The sequence below is a fragment of the Petaurus breviceps genome, unplaced genomic scaffold (genome assembly GCF_028583685.1).
Source record: "Petaurus breviceps papuanus isolate PSGF00001 unplaced genomic scaffold, PetGlider_PUasm1.0 227, whole genome shotgun sequence".
Classification (NCBI taxonomy): domain Eukaryota; kingdom Metazoa; phylum Chordata; class Mammalia; order Diprotodontia; family Petauridae; genus Petaurus; species Petaurus breviceps.
In genome coordinates this window covers 6,259,413-6,282,425 of record NW_027185896.1, presented here as the reverse complement: position 1 = coordinate 6,282,425, position 23,013 = coordinate 6,259,413, and the positions used below count along the sequence as shown (strand labels likewise).

The 23,013-nt window shown below is 51.6% G+C and overlaps 2 protein-coding genes across 2 annotated transcripts in view; one reads left to right on the top strand and one right to left on the bottom strand.

The window, feature by feature from the left end:
• Positions 1-2,707, top strand: part of LOC138166902 (hyaluronidase-like) — a 4,798-nt gene extending 2,091 nt beyond the window's left edge. The window contains exons 3-4 of the mRNA XM_069095391.1: positions 740-829; positions 1,508-2,707. Coding sequence (XP_068951492.1) covers positions 740-829; positions 1,508-1,900 — 483 coding nt within the window. The 3' untranslated portion in view covers positions 1,901-2,707. The remainder of the gene's footprint in view (positions 1-739; positions 830-1,507) is intronic.
• Positions 2,708-2,949: 242 nt separating this feature from the next.
• Positions 2,950-22,937, bottom strand: TWF2 (twinfilin actin binding protein 2). Its single transcript, XM_069095567.1, has 9 exons — positions 22,760-22,937; positions 16,234-16,311; positions 11,950-12,128; positions 11,505-11,600; positions 8,055-8,159; positions 6,638-6,763; positions 5,283-5,433; positions 4,920-5,041; positions 2,950-4,008 (listed from the first exon to the last, which is right to left on the bottom strand). The coding sequence occupies exons 1-9, from the start codon at positions 22,782-22,784 to the stop codon at positions 3,841-3,843; spliced, it is 1,050 nt and encodes a 349-aa protein (XP_068951668.1). The 5' UTR covers positions 22,785-22,937; the 3' UTR covers positions 2,950-3,840.
• Between the last annotated feature and the right edge of the window lie 76 nt (positions 22,938-23,013).

The following is a 23,013-nucleotide window of genomic DNA, read 5'->3' as shown; positions in this document are numbered from 1 at the left end:
CCCTCTTTCCTCCCTCCCTCCTTTCTTCCTCCCTCTCTTCTTCCTTCCCTTCTTCCATCTCTCCCTCCCTCCTTCCTTCCTCCTTCCCTTCTTCCTTCCTCCCTCCTTCTCTGTCCTAATTTGCTCATCTACAGAAAGTCTGAGTGAGATGGTCTTCCAGCTCTGATTGCTATGAATCAGGTTCAATCCCACAAGCATTTATTCAGTACCTCCTGTGTGCAGGGACTCGGGGGAATAGAAAGGAAGTTGTAACCCTGGGGATTGGAACTGGGTGTGGATGGATGAGTGGGTTTGCTGGGCTCACTGGACCTGAGGAACTGAGCTGCCTTGTGTGAAGGGGAAGCGTCATCCCGGGCCTATGATTACACAAAGAGCATTCTCACTCCCACTAGTCTCCCTCCTAGAGGGTATTTCTAAATCCAGGACATTCCCAGGGAGTTTCAACCATCCCAGATTCTCACATTCCCTCCCCTACAAACTCCCCCCCACGTTCCCCAAAAGAAGGAGACCCAAGAGGGCTCGCTCAGCCTTTTTAGGAACAGCAGTGGCCCCACCCTGACCAACTCCTGCTCATCTCAGCACCAGGCCACCCGGGTAGCAGGGGGTTGGGGCTGAGTCAAAGGCTGGGACTGCCATAGAGGTGAAGAATTGGGACAGAATGGCTGAGATGGGGACAAGGGAGCTCGCACTAGGCCTGAGAAGTGAGTAGAGCTGTTTTCCCTTCTTCCCCTACCCCCAGGTTGACCTGGAGCATACAATTGGTCAAGCAGCTGCTATGGGAGCCCAGGGAGTGGTGCTCTGGGGGGAGGCAGACTATGCCAGGAACCAGGTAAGCAGAGGGGCCAGGGAGACTTGGGGCTGGAACCTGGTGGAGAGGAAAGCAGGACAGGGCCACTAGCTGCTCCAGATCCCACTCCCAAAAAGCAGTCTCAGCTCAGGGTGCGAGGGGGCAGATGGCAGCTGCACAAAGCCCCCTGGGCAGAATCAGGAGAGGCAGAAGGGAGAAGCAGGAGTCAGAGCCAGTCCAAAGCTGAAACATATCAAGACATGACTGGCAAATAGGGACCCTTCCCCCTGGATCAGCTCCCATGGTTTTCCCCATTCCTAGTCCCCTAGGAAAATGTGCCCGGAAGGCAGAGAGGCTGTGTCTTCCTTCCTAGATGGGTGACCCTTGATGCTTCTCATAGGACGTGGAGATTAGACTAAAGATAAAATTTCCCAGTCAAACCTGTGGGTGACTAAGGGAGGCCCTTTTGCTTGATGGTCACAAATACAGGAAGTATATAATAGTTTAGTGGAAAGAGCCCTGGACTAGGAATTTGGAATCTGGCTTGAAGTGCTAGCTCTGCTTCTAACCTACTGTGGTACTTTGGGTAAGTTGTGGGATTTTTTAACTTTTCTGTGCCTCTGTTTCCCTATCTGTAAAATGAAGGGTTTGGATGAAATGGTCTCTCCAAAGAGGGTCACTACCCCTTTCCCCCCATTTTGTCCTGTTCTCCCACCCCAGAGTACCTGCTTGAAGATGCATCATTACCTGCTGAGCAGACTGGGCCCTTACGTGCTAAACGTGACCACAGCAGCCGCCCTCTGCAGCCAGACCCAGTGCAACGGCCACGGACGCTGTCGCCGTCGGATCCCCGACTCACCTACCTACCTGCACCTGGAGCCCAGCACCTTCCGGATCCATGTGGCCACAGCAGCCAACCACACTCAGGCTTCCATTCGAGGTCAACTGGGCCCCAGGCAGAGGGAAGCCCTGGGCAGAGACTTTATCTGTCACTGCTACCAGGGCTGGCAGGGGGATGGGTGCCAGGAAAGCAACCAGTCTGGGGAGGCACTGTCCCTGTCCCAGCTGCTTCTAGCTGGCAGCCTTGGGGGACTCTGGGCATGGACTCTGTGACCTCTCCATAGTGACCTTGGGAAATGGGGAGAAAGAAAGCAATTCCTTCCCACCTTCTAAGGTCTCCAAAGCCAAATGTAGGAAGTGGCACATTGGAAAGAATATTGAAGCTATAGTCAAAAGACCTGGGTTCAAACTGTCTCTGATGACCACATGTATGACCATAGGCAGGTCACTTACCTCCCCAAGTAAGAAGTTTGGCCTCTCAGGCCCTGTCCAACCTCCATCTATGATGCTGTGTCCTTGGGCATATCATTTCTCTCTGGCTTTTACTATTAGGTAAGATCATGGGCTTAGACCTCAATCGTTCCTTAGAGACCCCCTAGTTCAACAGTTACAGATGAGGTTACTGAGGTTAAACACTTGCCCAAGATTGTACAGCTAAGATCCATTCATACTCAAATCCCATCATCCTATGACCCCCAGAAGACCAAGGGTCAGGCCAGACCTTTCAAACCATACAGGACCCTAGGCCCACCCCACCACTAGCTCTCCTCCCCTTATACTCCCTGCCCACCCTCAGGGCCTCCTGACCACAGGAGGCCTTCCCTTTGTGGAATGACATAGGAACAGGTCTACACCATGCCAGGGCCATCACTGGCAAGGCCTCTGCACCAATCTGTTTTCTGTTGTGCTGTGTCTGGCCCGATTTCTGTGATCAATGGTGCTAGTGACCCCTGGGAGGAGGGGGTAGCTTTAGAAACTTGGGGTGGGGGGTGGCCTCAGGCTGAGCTCCACCAAACCCACCCCCAAAGGCCACTGGGGAGTCTCCCAGAAACCTCCAATAAAGTGTTTTCTGATGTGAAAGCTGCTCTTGATGCAGTCTGGAGGTGGGGAGGAAAGGTGTGAATGACATGGGGCAAGGCCTTTTCCTTCTTGGATGTCATCTTTGCAACTCATAAAATGAGCAGTCTCTGAGGTCCCTCCCAATCACTCTGATTCTATTTGCAGACACATATTTGCATGGGAGACATACATGACCACATCAAGATGTGGTTGGTACCCCACCCCTGCCAGGAAAGCTGCCCTCAGAAGAATCAATGGAGGCATTGATTTAAAAATACTTTATTCCTTAGAAAATACAGCATTCAATCCAGTAAGTCCTGCACTCCCTCAGTTTCCCCCCATCCCTGCTTGCCCAGCTAAGCCCTGAACCTCTGGGGGGTTGAACTCCCACCATCATACCCAAAGTTCACTTGCTATCCTGGGGGAGGGGGTAGTGGGGGGTCTCAGAAGGTCGAGTCGGGCTCAGGTCCCAACTAACGTCCTCTGCTACCCACCCTGATGTAACCCATTTCCACTTCCCAGCCTCAGCAAACAACCCTCTGCCCATCTCCTCCCTAAAATTTGGAGAGCCCTCCAGGTATGTTGTCCCCCACCTTAAAAAAAAAAAGCCTGGCCCTATCCTCCCGAACTTGGCAGGAGAGACTCGGGGCAGGGATGGAAAAGATGAAGATGGTGTGTGCAGACTGGGACGCGAACATCGGGTACAGGCACGAGAGCTGGGGTAACAAAAATGGAGGCGATGGGGCCTGCAGGACACAACAGTGGGGGTTCAACTCAATTCAACAGGCGGGGGGGGGGGCGGCGAGGGATTGAGGACAGAGATGGAGAGCGGTGGACACTGGGCTGACTGAGAAGGAAATAAGCGCCAGGTTAACTAGGTGAGGACAGACAAACAGGACAGTGAAGCTTGCGTGACAGGAATTCACACATCTCCCTCAGGTTGAAAGTAAAGGAGGGGGAAGAGAGAGCAAAAGAGGAAGAGAGAGAAAAGAAAGAGCAAACACACAGTAACTCCTGGGGGCAGGGGAGGGGCCTCTCCAGGTGCAAGAGGGGGGCTGAGCCCAGGCCACTTCGACCCTGGACACCCAACAGTTCTCAGTCCACTCTGGCTCAGCCTGAGGCAGATAACAGGTATGGGAGGGCCGAGCCCTTGCCTAGCTCTCATCCCCATTCTCTCCAGGGCCCCGGATAAGTCGCTTCTGGCCCCTCTTGCCCACTGGGCCCTTGGGCTTGGCAAAGGCCTGCTTGAAGGCGTGTTGTTTGGGGTGGACTTCATCATACAGGAACTCTGCCGTCAGCTCTGCCCCATCGTCAATCTCCATCTGGGGGGAGTGGGGAGGGTGCTTGATAATGGACAGGTGCTCATGCCCCCAAACCACCCCTCTGAGAACTCTGAGGCCCAGAATGCTCACTCTTGGACTAGGACTGTGGAATAAAGAGTCTGTTCAGGGGCAGGGGAGTACCCCAGTCTGTCTCTCAGACCCCCAAGTTGGATCCACTAGGACCTAGGGCCCTCTTACCTCTCGAATCCCCACCCTGACCCTGGGGAGTTTCCAATACCTATTTCTCACATCCACGAAGCAGTATCCCCAGAACCCTGACATCTGAAGCCTTGGAGCATATGTCCCTCTGACCCACGTAAGGAAGAATCCCTGAGGTCCTTTCCCTTCCCTTCTCTTCACTCTTCCCTCCCAAGACCCATTCTATGGAAGGGTCCCCACTCAGTGATAGCCCTGAGTGATGAATCAGGGCATGCATCGGGGTTCTAGTCCCAACCGAGACAAACATTCAGGGCGACTCAGTCCCTCTGCACCTGTTTCCCTTTCTAGAGAATCATTGTGAGAACCCTGCCCTGCCTCCTTCACAGTAGAGTATGGAATGAGTCCTGGACTGTGATCTGGGACCTCTGGGTTCTAAGCCTGCCTCTTCCACTAACACACTGTGTGACTCAGGGCAAATCCCTTGGCCTCCCTCACAGGGCTGCCCTAAGGCTCTGATGGAAATACACCCCAGGACGTCAGAGAGAGGTCATACCAGTCCGACTCCCCCATTGTTCAGAAAGGCAATCTGAGGCCCAGGCAGGGGAATTAATTTGCCGGAGATCACATTATCAAGGCAGAGCTGGAATTACAATCCAGGGGTCCTCAGTCTCTGAGTTGTTTCTGAGCTAAGAGGATTCAGGGGATCAGTCTGGGATTCTGGGAGCCTCTGCTGAGGCCCACCCCACACACACCTTCTTGGTAATCTCCAGCTGGAAATCCTGTTCCACAGAGTCCAGGAGCCGGCTCTTACAGCTGGAGTACAGCATCCGTTCCTTAATACTGCACTTGTACCCGGGCATGGAGTAGATGAACACTGTAGGTGGGGGTGGCAGGCAGTGGGCGGATGGGCCACTGGAAGACTGCAGGGATCAGAGCTGAGCACACAGCATCCCTCCAGGAGTCTCTCGGCCTCTGAGACCCCAGGGTTCCACCTGTACCCACACCACCCTCTCTCCCTTTCCTCCCTTGCTCTATTCTACCTCAGAGGTCCTGGTTGCCCTCCCATAGTCCTGGCATCCCTACGTACTTGGCCCCGGTACTAAGCCCCCACTTACCCACAGACTCCAGGTAATCGCCTTCATGGGAGTGTTTATAGAGGAAGAAGTGGTAGCGGGCAGAATCCTGGGGCACCCTCTTAGGCAGATCCGCCACCTCTGTGGGGTTTGTGTGGACCAGCTCGATGGTTTCCCGTTCAAGGTCCAGTTTCTGGGGGCAGCAACCCCTGTCAAGGCAGGGCTAGCCCCTGGTGTCCCAGGCTCCCAGACAGCACCACCCTTCCAAGACCTTAATGGAAACTACTGCACCATAGGAAAAACTGGGCTACATGGGCCTCCCCTGTCCAAGGGAAAATCTGAGGGTCCCCATTTGATGCCCTTGGACCAAGGCTGAACCTACTAGGAAAAGACTATAAAATAAATAAATAAATAAATATATATATATATATATATATATATATAATTTATTTATTTATATATATATAAAAATATATAAAATAAAGGCAACTCCTTTATTGGGGAAATTCTACTACACAAGAAATATCTCCACAAGGCCAAGTCCTTAACAAGGGAAAGATGTCTCTATAATGGCAGTTCCATTATAAGGGAAATGGATTTATGAATGAATGACAGCAGCAGTAACAGTGATGGTGATGGCAGTGAGCTCAGGGAGGGGTATTAGAAAGAGCTTTAGACCCAGAGTCAGGAGAGGTCTGGGTTTAAGGCCAACCTTTGACACTAGCTCAACAGTTTGCAAATGTCTTTTGTTCACTGCCCACTGTGACCCAATCAATACCGAAGCCCTCAGATGGGCCCCCAATGCCAGGTAGAATTGGCTGTACACCAGTCATAACCTGCAGCACAAGAGGGCACACACCTTCTGAGAACCAGTGTACTAGTTTGTGTGACCCTGGTCAGGTCATGTCTCTCTGAGACTCAGTTTTCTCCTCTATAAAAATGAGGCTAACAAATATTTTCATACCTATCTTACAGTTATTATTAGACTCAAAATGAAATTCTACGTGTGTAAAGTTCTACGGCACTTTATCAACCCAGGAGCAACAGACAAAAGGGAAGCCAAGGCTCCTAGAATAAGGAGCGCTCCTCTATACAGAAATTCCTCTTTTACAAGGACCTCCCTCCCCTCAATGTTATCAGAGAAATCAGGCGGTAAGGTAAAGGTAAGGTAAGGTAACCTTTATCGGAGACATTTTTCTGTAGGGGAATCTCTAGACTGGGGACATGTCTCTAAAAGGAAAGGTTCTTCATGGGGAAGATGCCTGTGTGATAGAACAGGTCTTGGGAGGGAAGAGTGAAGACAGGAGGGCATCTTCTGAGGGGAAAGGCTGACGGGAGCAGGTCATGCAGGGGTCCTAGCAACCTGGGGGAATGAATGGGGAGGGAAGGGGGCTCACCAGCTGGATATAGTTGATTTTCTTCTGTTTTAGCAGTAAAATGGCCTGTTGGGCCTCTGGCTGCAGGGGGAAAGCAAGGCCTTGCAGGGTCTGGTGCTTGCTCTCCACACTGATCTCTGTCTTCACCTAGGCCACAGGGTCAGGAGAGGTAGGGATGAGCCTAGAGCCCCACCTCCACTCCACCCCTCCAAGGCACTGCCTAGAAAGCCCTTAGCTTGGTCTAAGCACCAACCCCACCCACTCATCCAAGGAATCCCAGACCAGCCACCTAGCAGACCTTTTGGGATGGCTCCCTTCCCTAGCTGTGGGTCTGGGCCCACCCCAGGATCTGGGAGAAGCTCTCAGAATACATTCCAAATCAGATATGGGGAGGAAGATGAATGGGCTGAGCTGGTCAGGGTGGGCCAAGGCAAAAAAGAGAGAGAAAAGGTCCATGGAACAAAAGCAGAATGGGAGGGGTCTGAGATTATCTGGGGCCTAGAACCCAGGCTTCCTCCTCCATCCCAGGAGAAGCCAGAGCTGATAGTATTGATAATCACAGATTCTCCAAGCTAGGAAGGGCTTTAAGAAGACATCTAGTTCAACATGGGCCTGATCAGGAATTCCTCACTGACACCCCCTGAGAAGTACTGCTTGGGGGTTTGCACAACTGCAATCAGACCCACCCTGCGCCCCTCAACCCATGGGCTGAAGGCCAAGAAATCCTTGAGAGGGGCCAGTCCTGCTCCCCAGTACACACACACACACACACACACACACACACACACACACACACACACACACACACACACACACACACACACACAATCACCCCTGCTGCTCGGCCTGTCCCAGGGGAAGCTTGGAAAGTTTCATTAACTAGAACAAGCCCCCACTAAAGAACTCATGCCATACAGGACAGAGTTTGCCATCGCCCATGAGGCCCTCCCCATCCATCACCAGACTGCTCTGTCCAAGCCTCTGCAGACCACGGCCGCCAGGGTCTGACCTGGCCTCTAGCCCCTCTTCTAGGCTAGGTGTTAGGATCCTTGGGTTCTAGACTCAGATCCTCGGGGTGTCTCCCTAAGAAACAAGCCCACTCCTCTGCAGTAAAAGTCAGTAATTAAGTTTCTCCAGGGGAGTGTTTTGCTGGGGTAGACTGGCCATAGACAGGAGACTTTTGTGACTCCCTTGGGGTCTTCTGAGACAGAATGAGAGGTCTCACTTTGACCAACTCCCTAAGGTGAGCTAGAATGAGTCCCTGTTTCTCAGTCTCAGTTTCCTTCCCTAGATATGAGAAGACTTCCATCCAGGGTCGCCCACAGAAGGGCTAGGGAGGACCTGATAAACGTCTCAATGGGAGCTGTGGAAACTCTGAGGCTCAGTGGGGGCCCGCCTGGGACAGGGCCTTCTCTTCTCCCCTGTCCCAAGGCCACACCTCATTGATCCGAATCTGCTGAAGCTCCCTCTCGGCCATGGTCAGCGGGGCTGGGGCAGCACAAGATGTCACGTGTTTCTGATAGCCGCTGAAGGAGAGGTCCTCCTGGGGGGGAGAAGACAATATCATGAGCTGGGAAGCTCGCTACCTCGGAGGAATCACAGGTGCCACATAGGTGCTGGCAGGAGGCATCTCCCGTCCCTTCTCCCCTCAGTCTCCACCTCTTTGAAACGGGAACAATAAATAATATTTGCACTATACCTCACTGGAATGCCATGAGGCAAGTGCTTTGTAAACCTTAAAGTGCTCGAGGAATGGGAATCTCGGTGGCACAGGGGACACAGCACTGACCTTGGAGTCAGGAAGACCTGAGTTCGAATCCAGCTGCGGACACTAGCCATGTGATTCTAAGCGTATCACTTAATCTCTCTATGCCCCAGTCTATAAAAAATGGGGATAAGAACAGTACCTCCCTCTCGGGGTCACTGGGAGGATAAAATGAGCTACTATAAAGTGCTACGTAAATGCTAGCCTGAGAACAGGGACTGTTCTATGCCGAGCACACAGCAGGTGATCAATAAATGCTTACTGACTGACAAAGCCAGAATTTGAACCCGGGTCATCTCACATCCATTCTCAACACTGTACCATACTAGAGTTAGTATTATTCCCTCACACTGTGCCTCAGTTTCCCCACACTGTCTCTGAGGTGCACCTCAGCTCCCAGTTGGACGTTTTATGTCTAGAATGCACAGCAGTGCAGGTGGGGGCCAGGCTTGGTGCTGCACAGAGAGGTCTCCAGCCTGGACCCTGGGAGTCCTTGGTAACCCAGGTGAGAGTATATGGGCTTATGCCGCCCCCTGGTGGCTCACACTGTGCCCTGCCCAAGAACTACTTCATGCATGGGGATTCTAGAAGGAGCCCCAAGCATTCAGCTAGGATGTATCCAGCCTCTGATGAAACCTCCAGGGACAGAGAGCTCACTGCCTCCCAAGGCATCCCGCCCCACTGTTTTCAGAGCTCTAATTTTTAGGAAGTCTCTCTTTAGAACTAAATATGCCTCCCCGTACCTTCCCTACAATGTGCCCAGCCCTGCCCTGCTCTCCGGCTTTCCCTCTCGTCCTTCTTCCTCATCCCCAACTGTTTATTTTCTACAAGATGGAAAAAGCCCTGGGCTGGATGCTGGAAGATCCAGGCTCTCATCTGACTGCCAAGAACTTTCATTGTGATCAATCAATCTGCAGGCATTAATTATTTATTATCAATCATCCAGAAGAGTTCCACAGACTTAGAAGCTGAGCTGAGCTTGGGAAGATGAAGTTTATGAAAGAAGAAATATCAAGCATCACACCTGGGTTCAAATGAGTCAACTTCCCCCTCCCAAGTCGGGGTTGGACCACAGTCACTAAAAGGTCAGACCCAGGTTTAGGGGCTGCAAACTCCAGGAGCTGACATCACAAGAAACACATGGGCATCTCGGCTGCTCCAAGAGAAGCAGGCCAGAGAGAAGGGAACCCCCCCCCCCGTGTCCTCAGCTCTGGTCACGTCCCACCTGGAGTTCTAGGCTCAGTTCTGAGCCATACACTTGAGGAAGGGCTGGAGAGGATTCATCAAGGAGTAACCAGGATAATGAAGGACCTTGAGGGTTTAGCTGAAGGAATGGTAGATGTTTTCTGGTAAAAAGAAGACTGTGGGGAAGAGGAGAGGAATGTGATGGCTACATTCAGAAACCTGGAGAGCTGTCAGGGAAAGTGGAATTCAACCTGGTCTGCCTGGCCATGGAAGGTAAGACTAGAGATAATAGCTGGGGAGAAAAATGGTAATTAAATAACCAAATATTGGGGAGATGGCAGAATTTTTTCCTTTCATTAGGAAATTAGGCCAAAGTTAGGGTCTCTGAAAAGCAGGCAGGGTGGATGATGAGATGAAATTTTGGGGTTGTTGCCCCACCCAACTGGAGAAACTTACAAATAATTTAATCTACAATGAAACCTGGCCCATTGTGTTCCCCTGGGGCAGGTTAGCCTACCCGAGGCTGGAGATGGTCTTTCTTTGTCTATGAGTGACATAATCAGTCAAGTCCCCCAGCCTCTCATTAGAATAGGTCCACCTTTCATTATAATATTCATTTGCTCTCATTACTTGTTAACCAATTAGAGTTCATTGCCACCCATTCTTCCAAGGACATATAAGCATTGAGTGAGTTCTATGAAGGGTCTCTGACAATTCAAGAGTTCCACTGACCCCTTTTATTAATTATCTCTTAGCATGATTGATAAAATGATTAATTACCTAGAAATAACATCTCTGGAACTTTTTATGAGTCATACTAGGTGGCCCCTGGTATGCCCCCTCTCGCTCCCCTGCTTTCTGGCTTTCCAGTCTCCTTTGGGTGTTGTGGCCCCCAATTTGATTGTAAGCTCCTTGAGGGCAGGGCCTAGCTTTCTTTTTCTTCTCTGCATCCCCAGCATTTAGCACTATTAATAAATGTTTATTGAACTGAATTAAACTGAAATTAGAAGTTGCAGAGAGGTATATTTAAGCTTCCTGTCAAGAAAATCTTCCTAACAATGAAATCTATCTCAAAGCAGGATGGGCTACCTTGACACACAGGGGATTCCTCTTCACTGGAGGTCTTCAAGCAAAGGCTGGATGACAGCTTGTCAGGAATATGATCCAGAAGTAAGAGGAGAACCAGATGGCCACTGAGACCCTTTCCAACTCCTGAGATTCTGGGTCTCTTCCCCTTTCTGGGCCTCAACCTCCTTATCTGTCAAATGGGGACAGTAACCACCGACCTGCCATTTTCTCAGAGAACGTGAGTTCCCTGAAAGAAACTGTCTCAGTTTTGTATTCGTATCCTGAGCACCTAGACCAGTGCCTGGAATGCAGCAGAAGCTTAATAAATGCTTACTGACTGAAGGACATCAGGGAAGAGCAGCAGAAAGATAGAGAAATGAAGCATTTGTCAAGGGCTTACTTGGTGCCAGACACTGTGTGATGACAATCTACATCTCTGTAACAAATGCTTTCCTCACAAGGCCCTTGTGAGATGGGCAGCACATGTATAATTATTCCTGTTTTACAGATGAAGAAACAGGTGGGGAGATACAGAGTTCCACAGCTGCCAAGTGCTGGGATTTGAAGCCACTTCTCCTGATTTCCAAGTCCAGAAGTCTTTCTGCTAGACCTCAGATCTAAGGGATATCTGAGCCAGGAAGGACCGTCAGGGTCACATGTTAGAGATGAAGAAAGCAGACCCAGAGAAGGGAAGGGCCAAGAACTGAACAGCCCCCTCCCCCCAGCCTGGAGCACGCCCTACTAGCACAAAGGGCAGTGGGGGAGGGGCTTGCCCCAGGACCTCAGGATGCGGCAGAGCAGGGCCCAGAGCAGTGCCCGCTCCAGACACCCACAGGAGGACTTGGGGAGCGGGGAAGCGGAAAGACTCACCTTCACTGTCCCGAAGAGTTCATCCTTGATGTGGCCCCCACCAAACTCCTTCTTCACTGTTGCTCTCGTGGCTGCATAAAGCATCTTCAGTCGAACCTGTGGGAGCGACCCTCTTAGCTGATGACCAAGGAGCCGGCTATGTCTCCTCCCTCTGACCAGAGGCTCCCTGCATTCAGACCTGTCTTAACCTCCTCAGATCTAAAGGCTGGATCATATCTTGTTCTCAACCAAGAGACCCCACCCCCACTTAGACTTAAGCTCTCTGAAACCCGGATCCGGTCTCCCCCTTGGCTCGCCACTCAGGGCTCTGGTCCAAGAGGGTCGGGAGGAAGACACTGCCCACCTCTCAGTTCACAAAGTCCCAGGCCCTACTCTTGCCCTAGGGGAAGTCTGATGGGCCCTGGTGCTGCACATATATTAGTGGGTCAGGAAGAAGGGGGCTCACCGGAGAGCTGTCAGGGGACCAGGCTATGAAGATCCACTGGAAACCCTGGGCATTGTGGGAGTCCAGGCGGTACAGGATATAGCAGGGCTGGCCCTCATCCAGCAGAGGCAAGACGGCAGCGTCATAGTCCTGTTCCCATCCCTGGGCTGGCTCCCTGAAGGCACCCAGCACGAGCTGTTCTGGGGGAGCAAGGCGGGGTCAGTCCCTTGAGCAGGACGGCAGCTGCTCCCTCCTCCCCAGACCTCACCTTGGAGCTCTCACGATAATGAATCTAGGCACTAGAAGCTAGTCTTTCCCCACCCCCCAACCCCATACTCTCCTCCCCAAAATGTGAGGCTGGATCCAAGCTAGACTCCAAAAGGGGCAGAACAGAATAGTGTCAGAACTGAAAGGCTTAAAAGGCTGTCCTAACAGCCCTCCAACTGGTATCTCTTCTTCAGTTTCTCCCTTCTCCAATCCATCCTTCATGAGACTAGGGACTAGATCTGGGATTTCCTCAAGACAGCAAGAAAACTCCATCTCCCCATGCAAGTTAGTATTTTCCCACACAACTCCGAGCCTTGAAGACGGGCTCCCAGGGTCACCTAGTCAGCATGTGTCTAAGGCAGGACTTGAACCCAGGTCTCACTGGTTTCAAGACTGGTGCTCTCTCCACTGCAATGGCCTTCATGCCCATTTCCTCCCCATCAGAAACCTGGACTCTGACTCTGGAACCTTCCAGGGCTCTGACAGGCAAATGTTTGCCTTACCTGTGTTGCCTGGATCTAGGCTTTCATGTCCCCAGACCTACTCAAACCCCTCTCAGTAGCCTTTTATGTACCACCTTCCCCCCTCACAATGTGAAGACAAAGACTGAGTCGCTGGCTTTTTCTTAGTATTCCCCAGCACAGTGCGCAGAACACAGTCAGTACTTAATAAATGCTCAATATCATGCTGCTGCCAAAACAACCTTCCCAGGATCTGTCTTGGGAATAACCACGTCATTCTCCTGTTTCAGTCTCCTTACTGCCACGAGGCAAAAATCCAAACTTCTTGGTCTGACACTGAAGCCCTGTCCATCCTGACCTCTGCACTCCTTATTCCACATTATGTCCCTTCATGTGCTCTACGCTCCACCCAAGCTGGTAAACCAGCTGCTACCCAAATCTGACAGCCAGGTCTCCTGACTTCCCTCCTGCCAAGCCCACCCTGTCCCCAGCAAGGTGTGACTGTAAGGCCCACACTCATTTCCACCTTCCTCCGGTCAACATACTTGGGAGAAGACAGCAGGTATTATATAACTACTGCAATAACAGTAATTGAGATTTCTGTAGCAATTTAAGGTTTGCCAAGGGCTTTATGGACATCAGCTCACAACAACTCTGAGACATGAACATTGCATGTATTATTATCCCCATTTTACAGATAGGAGGATTGAGGCCCAGAGAGGCTAAGTAACTCGTCCAGTAAGTCAGGTCCTCCTGACTCCCACATCCACAGCTCTAAACTCTACCATTGACACAGACACAGGATACAGACAGCCTTATTCACAAAGCTGACAGATACCGAAGGGTGAGGGCTGAGTGTTAAGGAAGAGGAAACGCAGGGGGAGGAATGAACCCCCATCGGAGATAAATGAAACAGGGTGACAGAACACCAGATATGAAAGTGATAAGAACAGCCAGGACAGCGTGTCCCTGGACGGGGGATTCACAGGAAGCCAAGGGAAGGTCAGAGAACTGCAATCTAGTTACTTGTTGACTGGTTACACTAAAATTAGATTCAATTCAGTTCAAAACATTTTTATGTGCTAAGCACTGGAGATATAAAGAAAGGAAAAACATGATCCCTGCCTTTAGGAGCTCACAGTCTAAAGGGGCTGACAACGTGTAAGTGACTAGGTAAAGGTGAGATATATACAGAGAAGATGGAAAGTAATCTTCCAGAGGAAAAGGCATGAGCACCTGGGAGGAGCAGGAAAGCAGAAGACTCAAGCTGGATTTTGAAGGAAGCCAGAACAAACAGGTGGAGCTGAGGGGGGAAAGGAGGCTGGACTAGGGGAATGGCCAGGGAGAGACAGGATGGAAGGACAAGACCAAGGAACCGCAACGGGGCCCATGCCCCTGAATCATTCAGTTCATGGAGTGGGGGAAGACTGGAAAGGCGGGGAGTAGTCATGTCGTGAAGGCCTTTTAAATGACCAAAATTTGGTCCTGGGGGGTAATAGGGAGCCAGAGGAGCTCTCTGAGCAGGGGTGACATGGTCAGACCTACTACACTTTAAAAAAAAATCACCCTGGTGTCTGAGTGGGGGATGGATTCAAGTGGGGAGTCAGAGAATCAAGGCATTGGAGGGACTTGAGAGACAGCTGCTTGGATGCCTCCAGGGATAAGGAACTCAGTAGTAGTCATCATACTCATATTTATACAGCCAGTTTCACTGTCGGACAGCTCTGGATGTTAGAAGGTTTGTCCTTGGAATTGGTCTGACATTTACCTTTCTGTAACAATCACCCTGAGACACTCTGACTGCTCTCATGCCCTGCCCTCAGCAGACAGTAAGTCAGCAATACCCAAATAGGCTCCAGTGGGTCCCTGCGGGGGAGCAGCGCTGCAATCAGATGCTGAGTAGCTAGAGGGAGCCTGCCCCCTCCCCCTAATAGGGGCCAACTGAGATCTGAGAACACCGCTGGCCAAGCAGCCTCATCAACATGCTTGGGACCCATGCCAACGACCTACTGGGCCCAAGGCCCAGCCCAGTGGGGTCCTTAAACCGCTAATGGGCAGGCAGCAGTTAGGCACAGTCAGAGGAACTGACAGCCCCAGAGATCTCCTGCAGGTGGAGGCCCTTCCACAGTCCTCCATCGTTGACCCCATTAACCCTTAGTCCTGTCCCCCAAAAAACATAGGTGGGACCCACAGATGAAGCTTAATCAACCTTCTGGGCCAAATTTGGAATGTGTACCAGCTCACTGGGGCCTGGAAGGTCCCTATTTAAGCCAATGATATGAGTGAATCCAGGCACTGAGGTCACCATTTATAACAAAGACAAATGAAAGACAGAGGGCTCTATCCCCGTGGGGTCTAATCTATGAGCAGCCAGAGAAGACTTAGCCCAGTATGAAAAAGAGGGTCTGATGGATGCTACATTCACATGAGACCTTTCAAAACCAGGGGCCATTGTGCAAAGTGAGGGATAGCTAAATATCCCCTCCTTTGGCCCCTGCATCTCTGTCCCAACACCAGAGAACACCCCTACCTCAGGGTAGGAAGGGGAGGGGAGGGATTCCACCAGAACCTAAGAACCTTGGGCAACACACAGGAACTTTCCCAAAGTCCAGGTTTGATCCAGTCACTCCCCTACTGAAGAACCTTCAATGGCTCCCTATTACTCACCAGATTAAGTCCCAAACCCTTAGCCTGACATTTAAGACATATTTTGATGTGATCCCGACCTTCCTCTCTAGCTTCATTTCTAGACTCATAGACTCCTGTCACACATATACCGGGATCACTCCAAAATGCCCCAATCTTTCTGCATCTCTAAAGCAGATCCAACCTTTAGGGCCATGATCAAACCCCATCTCCTCCAGGAAACCTTCCCTGACTATCCTTAGACTCCAGTTCCTCCCATAGGTAGAGGCTCTGGGGCTAGATCTTACCCCTTTTAATTTCCCCTCTATAGTCTTCCTGTCTTCCCCTAGATGAGCAACTCCCTGAGGGCAGGACCCAGATCTGGTCTTCTTTGTGGCTCCTGCTTTGAGGTTCTTAAGACCCTGAATCTCTACTGCTTCTGTACCCAAGCTGGGGCCTAGGAGCAGGCTGAACACACATGGGCCTCCCTAGACCTTTCCAGATCCTTCTCCCCCTGCCTCTATAAACACAGACACACACACAGACACACACACACACACACACACACACACACACACACACACACACACCCTTCCTCCCTAAGAATCATCAAACAGGAAGGAGACACCCAGATTTTCACTCTGACCCCCAAGCCCCTACCCCCCAAAAGTAAACAAAATGGCCAGGAAGAGAATCCCGCTTCCCCCTCACTCCACAACTATCACCTCTACAAAAAGTTATGAAGGAAAGAGTCGGGCTTGGATTTGAATCCTAGCTCTTCCACTGACCAGCTGAGTAACTCTGGGCCGGTACCTTCCCCTTTCTGGGCTTTGGTTTCCTCATCTTTAAAACCAGCAGGGAGGGGAGGGAGAAGCTGAGTCCTCTCCATGCTATCTTCCAACTCTCCAAATGACAACAACCTATGACCTGCCCTCCCCATGGAAATACTCACCATCCTCGATGACAACTTTGATGAGCCTCACAGATCCATTCCGAGCCTTGGCAAAGAAATCCTTCAACTCAGGTGTGGCTACAAGAACCAAAAACATGACGGTTAGAGGCCAGGACCAGGGAGAAGGGGCACACAGCCACAGGCTCAAGTCCTGGGGAAGAGTCGGCCAGAGTGGGGCATAACAGAGTTGGGGGGGGAGGGGACCTGGAGGCCTCGAGTTAAATAGAGCCCAACCATGTGACTCAGGCAACCTGATCCTGGAACCAGTTGAACATAATCTCCCAAATTTAGCTGATGGTGTTGCGGGCACGGCCGGGGGCCAGCTCAGGTGACAAGGAGCCTGGTGGGGGGAGGAGAGGGTTTACCCTCCCCCCATTCCCTCTACCCACCACAACAATCACAGATTCAAGGAAAAGGCAGGGGGAGATGCTTCTGGCTCACAAGCCCCACTACATCCGAGGCCAGCTGCCCCCAGCCCTGCGTCTTGGGTCTTTTGTCCACCTCATGGCCACCACCACAATTTCTCTGGCCCTTCCAAAGAAGTGGTCTGTGACTCTAATTATCCCCCTTGAGAGTCTGGGGGCCACTACCTCCCTCCACCTGCCTACATATAACCTAGGCTCCCCAGGGTTGACTCGACTCCCTGACCCCCCAAACAACAGACTGTGAACTGGTAACGTGCCTCCTGTTCACACCCAGACCCATAGCCTGCCATCTTCTCATCACTGTAGCCCCCTCCCCAATAAGCACTTCCTAGAAGAGGGAAGAGAGGCAGTCATTCTTTAGTCCAAGAACAAACTCTAAGGCAGACACTTGGACAACCTTTCACACACACACTTGTATATATGTACATGTACACACTTATGCCCTCATTTGTATGTGTCCACATGGCATGTGTACTCATGTGTTCATTATACACGCATGATACTACATGTGCAATAGAGCACAAGACAACCACTGCAATGACAGGTCTATAAGGACATCCCAGCCACTCGTACATGGGTGCATGCTCAGAGCCCTTCAAGCCTGTCATCACCAGTGCAGTACATCCCTGAAGCTGGCAGCACACAGCCTGCTGGCCAAGGTGCCTGCCCTCTGGGCATGGCCAAGATGTCGAATGCTGCCCACACCAAGCCAGAGACTCAGAGAAATGGCCCAAGCCCAAAGGAGCTCCAGTGTCCGACAGGGGAGACAGAGCTGCTCCCTCCCTCCAGGTAGTCAGGGCTGGCTGCCTGGAAGAGGGGAGCACTCCGGAAGCTCTGTTAGGGAGGGCAAGTGGTCTGGGGAGCTGAGGGCACAGAGGAGGCCTTCCAGAAAATGTGCCACATGCCACAGCAGCTTCAGGAAGACACAAAGAGGACAGAACCTGGCTGATGCCAGGCCCTCGACAGCAGAGAAACAGCAGCACGAAGACTCAGGTAAACTGAGCAAGGACGGTGAGTGGGGGGCATGCACGGTAGAGGCAGGGGCAGACGATGAAAGGGGATGGAGGGAGGGAAGGGCTGCACTTCCTGGAGGCCTGAATGACCCCTCTGAAGAATGTCACAGACATGTGCATGCTTCCCCAAGTCTGGAGCTGTGATCTATTGACCTTGGGTCCCTGGCATGGAATGGGAACTTAACAAGCCGTGTGATCCTGTACACACATTTTTGGGCTGAGGTCAATGGGTATTTTTATACTTAGTCAGGCGAGGAGCCAGCCCTCTAAGGTATAAACAAGCAGGGTCACACCCCCAGATCCCTGACCCCCAATTCCATTCCAAGGTGGGGGAGGGGCAGGGCACTGGAGCTCCTCCAGACTGGTTTCTAGTAATCCTACCTATAAGGGGTCCTGGCCAACCCCATCCTCCATAGTCTGTCTGGAGCTTCTCTGGCACTACAGGAAAGCTTGGGAATGGTTCCCAGCTCTTCCCATCCACAGGGCCATAGGAGGCTGTTCCTACCATCTTGTGGAAAGAGTACAGAATATGTAGTCAGAGGATCTGGGTTCAAATCCCTATCTCACCCCCTCTTTCTGGGCCTCAGTTTCCTCATCTGTAAAATGAGCGAATTGGACTAGATAACCCCAGGATAAGCCATTTGCTGTCATCATAATCATAAATGAACAGAAAACTTTGGGGGAAGAGAGAATAGTAAGAGGCTGAGGGGGAAAAGGTACCCTCCTCTTCCCCAGGAAGGAGAAAGCAGCCCTAAACTCTATGCCAGAAGAGCTAGGGAAAAAGTTTCTGTCACTCAGAACAAGAACTGATGTCCTGCCAATTTCCCTTCCTTCTGCCCTTCCCAGACGTCTGATCTTTATTCCATTGGCCTCCCTGCTCCTCTGGCTGCTGACCCTATCCTGCTCATTAACTCACTGATTGATTCAAAAGGTCTTCTTGGTTCTGTCCCATCTCTGGTCCCCAGCCCCTTCCCCTCTCCTAGCTTACCCAACAACCCATCCCAGACCCTACCTTCTCCCAGACTCCAAATTCATTCCACGAGGCTCCTAGACTCCCTAGCCCCTAACTCACTGATCCCCACTCTTCTGACCCCCCCCCCAGCCTCCCATACTGCACTCTGTCTAAATCTCACAGACTTCCCCATCTCTATCTCCATGAAATCCCCCCTTCTAAAACTGGTTTCCCACTTCTCCAATCCTGACATTCACTGCCCTTTCCTCTGCTCCCCATGCCTTCCCATCCCTACCTGTTGCCTCCCCAGTCCTTTCCTCCACTGTCTTTGGATCCCTAATTCCTATCCCACTGGATCCTGGATCAGTGACTAGTACATAAGCATTTTAATAAATACTTGTTAATAGACTTATTGATCAATTTCCAATCCATTGCCTTCTCAGCATCTCCTTTTCTCTTGGCCTCCCCAACCCTACCCCATTGCTAGACTACTGATCTCATTCCCTTCCCCCCACTGGCTTGTCCCACCCGTCAGTCAGTCCCCATCAATAATCCAGGTCCAGCCTAGGACACCAGAGCTGAGCAAAACTGAGCTGAGCTAAGCCTTCCCCATAAATGTTTCATGGGGCCCCTCCCCAGGCCCCAGCACAGCTTCCTTGGGTTACAGGCTCAACTCCCTCCACAGGGAGCTGGACCCATAAGGGATCGAGAGGCTGGTGGGCCTAATCAGGGGGAATGATAGAGGAAGGAGCTGGAGCATGGGAAGGGAGAGAAATATTAAAGAGTAGATGGGGGTTGGGCAAAAAGCTGGGAAGAGAAGAGAAGCCCAGAATTGGGGTGGGGGAGAGGTAAGGGAAGGAGACCAAAAGATAACCAAAGATAACATGATTTCCTCATCCCCACAACCCAGGCTATTCCCTCTCTCTAAAGTCCCTAGAAGAGGAAGTTTATTGTATAGGGAAAGCCCTGGCCCAGGAGAGCTAGGTCCCAGGTCTGTCCCTGATACTAACTCACTCTGTACCTTCCCCGCTCTGGGCTGCAATTTCCTCCTATTTAAGATGGTGGAGGGGGAAGTTGGATTGGACTGTCTCTACAATTCTTTTCCAAGCTCTAATATTCTGTGGCATCTATGACTTTTCTCCTTAATGAGGATAAGTTTAGGGGCTAAGACCCTAGGCTGGGAGGCCCTGAAGTCTGCCCATCCCTCAAAGACCTCTAGCTCAGGGATGGACAGACCTGATGTAATGAGGGTAGGGGTGAGGATGGGGAAAGGGAGGTGAGGAGGAAAGGGATGGTCCAAGATTTGAGTCAGGAGGCAATGAGGGCAAAAGCGGGGAAAGTCAACTTTCTAAAGAAAGAAATGGGAAGAGGGGGAGGAGGAAGGGGTGCCCCTGAGGCTGCTGGGATATGGGCACCTCTCCACGTCTCTGCCTCCCTGGTCCTGTCTGGAGGCGATGGCAGCTCCAAAAGCCTGAATCACCCGCCCCCTTCCCCAGCTTGAAGCTAGAAGAGAACAGACTGTGAGGGTTGCTCCCACCTCCCTCAGTTGTGAGCCATGGTGAAGGACAAAGGGAGGGCTAGAGAGTTCAGGGACATTCCCCACCAAGCTCCAGCCCCGACCCTCAGAGCTTCAGCCAGCAGGACTACAGGAAGGGCTCTTAGGGGGACCCAGGACCTCATGCAGAGGAGCCTGAGTCATTTTCAGCTGGAGGTAGCCAGGTTTAAGAGACTAAGGTTTGGCTGGAAAGCCTGTCATACTCTCTGGTCATGGGGTTTCTAAGGTGGGATGGGGAGAGGGAGTCATGAGGCCTGAACTGTATGGTCAGAGGGCTGAGCAGTCAGCCTGGGGAGCCAGAGGACAAAAGGTACCTCTACCTATAGAAGGTACTTATAGGTGAACTTGGGCCTGCCCCACTCTCCCTCTCTCTCCCAGAGACCCCAAGCCCACTGCCCACAGGAGCCAGTGAGTGTGGGTCCAAGTGATAAAGCCTCACCATGAAGCTAATACAGTTTGACAGCACAGCGCAGGGGGTCAGTGGTGGGAACCCCTACAGGAAGCCCAGGCAGTCAGGCATGATCTGACCTAGACTTTGAAGTCAGGTAACTGAAGGAGGCATTGTTCAATATTACTTGGGCTCCTAGCCTCCAGCTGCATCATCCCCCAGAGACTCCCATCAGGACCTCCTTTACAATTCCTAAAGATCTCAGGCAAGTAGCAGGATGGTGGAAGTGGCCAGTACACTACAAAGCCTCCACTGACCTAGCCATCTTTCAGCCCATTTGCCACTGAACTGAAGCCTCGCCCCATGCCTCCCACAACAAGCTGTCGGTCTCAATCTAGAGGCTACCTAGGCTATATGTACCAAGAGGAAAAACCACAGCAGGGGAGCTGGATGGGCCCTTAGCAACCATCTGGTCCAGCTTCCTTATTTGACAGGAGAGAAACCTGAAGTCCAGAGAACTATCACAAACTCCTAGGTTAAGAGGTGAAGGACCCTCCAGAAAGAAATGATCTACTCCAGTCCTCTCATCCATAAACCAAGAGAAATCAAGGGAGTTGGGACATGGTCCCAGAGGCACTCAGAACCCGGGGTTTAAAATCAAGGCCCTAACCCTAAATCTAAAGGGTACTGTCCATTATACCACACTGATGAAGAGTTTTATCCAGTGCAGAGACTCAACCTTTTCTTGTGTTGTGGGCGCCTTGGGCAGTCTAGTGAAGTCAGGGGATCCTTTTTCAAAAAAATTTATTTAAATGTATAAGACACATAGAATCATAACAGAAGCCAATTATAGTGAAATAAAGATCTTTACTAGCTGTGTGACCTTCAGCAAGTCACTTAACCCCAACTGCCTTACCCTCCCCTCTCAAAAAAAAATAAACTCCTATTTTTCCCCAATCCAAGTTAATGGACTCCTTGAAATCACAAATCCCTAAATTAGGAAACCCTAATCTAGCTTAACCCCCTCATTTTATCGATGGGATGAAGAAAAGCAAAGAGGCTCATGCAGGCAAGCCTCTATACCAGTTAGAGTCTTTTTTCCCACTTGTAAAATGACAGAGTTGGACTGGGTGGGTCCAATTTGAGCCCAAGATCCTCTGATCTCTCAGTCCCCATCATCTCCAAGGCTCCAAGATCACCCAGCTCCTGGCTCCTAAACCCCTTCCAGCTGGACTAATTTGGTTTGGATTATTGGGCACAACTGCCCAGATGCTGCCACTTTAGAGGAAGAAACCAGCCTAGAAAGGCTCCAAATGGCTTTGAGTTCTTTCTTCAACTAAAAAAGAATTGAAAGAAACTGGCCTAGAAAGGCTCCAAATGGCTTTGGGTTCTTTCTTCCTTCTTCCTCTCTCCGGGAGAGGCTCAGTTTGGGTAACATCTCCAGGAGTCAGGCTCTAGAGTCTATGGGTCCCTCAGTTTCCTAGACTGTACAAGGGAGGGGCGTGTATAGTCTCCAGTCCTCAGATATGGGTGGGGTGGAGGAAAAAGGGTAGGGAAGAGGATTAGACAGGGGCAGCACATAAACACTAGGAACACCCACGTGTACAAATAAAGTATTGGCTGCGTGTGATCACGGCGCATCCAGACAGCACTGTACACCCACAGACATACACAAACACATAGATATGTGCAAATGCCCCCAGTGACGCAGAGAGCATACACACATGCAATTACAAACCTCAAGGGGTCGGTGTGAGGAAACCCTTTGTAAGCCTCAAGGCAGTATAGAAACAGGGGGCAGTTATTATTACAGGATGCACTGAGAGCAGACAATACGTGAGACATACACTCGCTCACATACACTGCACACACATGCATGCACCCATGTATATACATGGGTGCATGCACATACATGTAAACAGATGCATGTGCACGTATCCCAGAGCCCGACTGGTGCAACCAAGGCTTCCGGGGCGTGGGCCCCAGTTGCTGGGAAGGAAGCGAAGGGTGGGGGAGGATGAGCGTTAGAAGGGAAGATGGAAGGCGGACCAGGGACGTGGGGGTGGGGTTGCCGGCGGGGGAGAAGGGAGCCGGGGCTTCAGCAGAATAAGGAGGCGGCTCCTCCCGCCCCCCGGGTTGGGGGGAGGGCACCATCTGGACCACCCCCCGCTGGGCCCCGGTGCTCTCGCTCACCGTGAATGCCAGTCTGATGGGCCATGGCCGCGGGCCGGCCCAGCTCCGCCGGGCTTCTCAGCAACGGCAGCAGCAGCGGCAGCAGGACCGGCGGCAGCAGCAGCGGCAGCAGGACCAGCAGCAGGAGGATGTGGCACTCGAAGCTTCCCGGGCGGTGCCGCAATAACTCCCGCCCCCTCCCCCCAGGTCCCGCCCCATCCTGCCCCTCGGGGGGCCGGCCAGGGGTGGAGCTCCAGAACCCCCTCCTCCCGCTC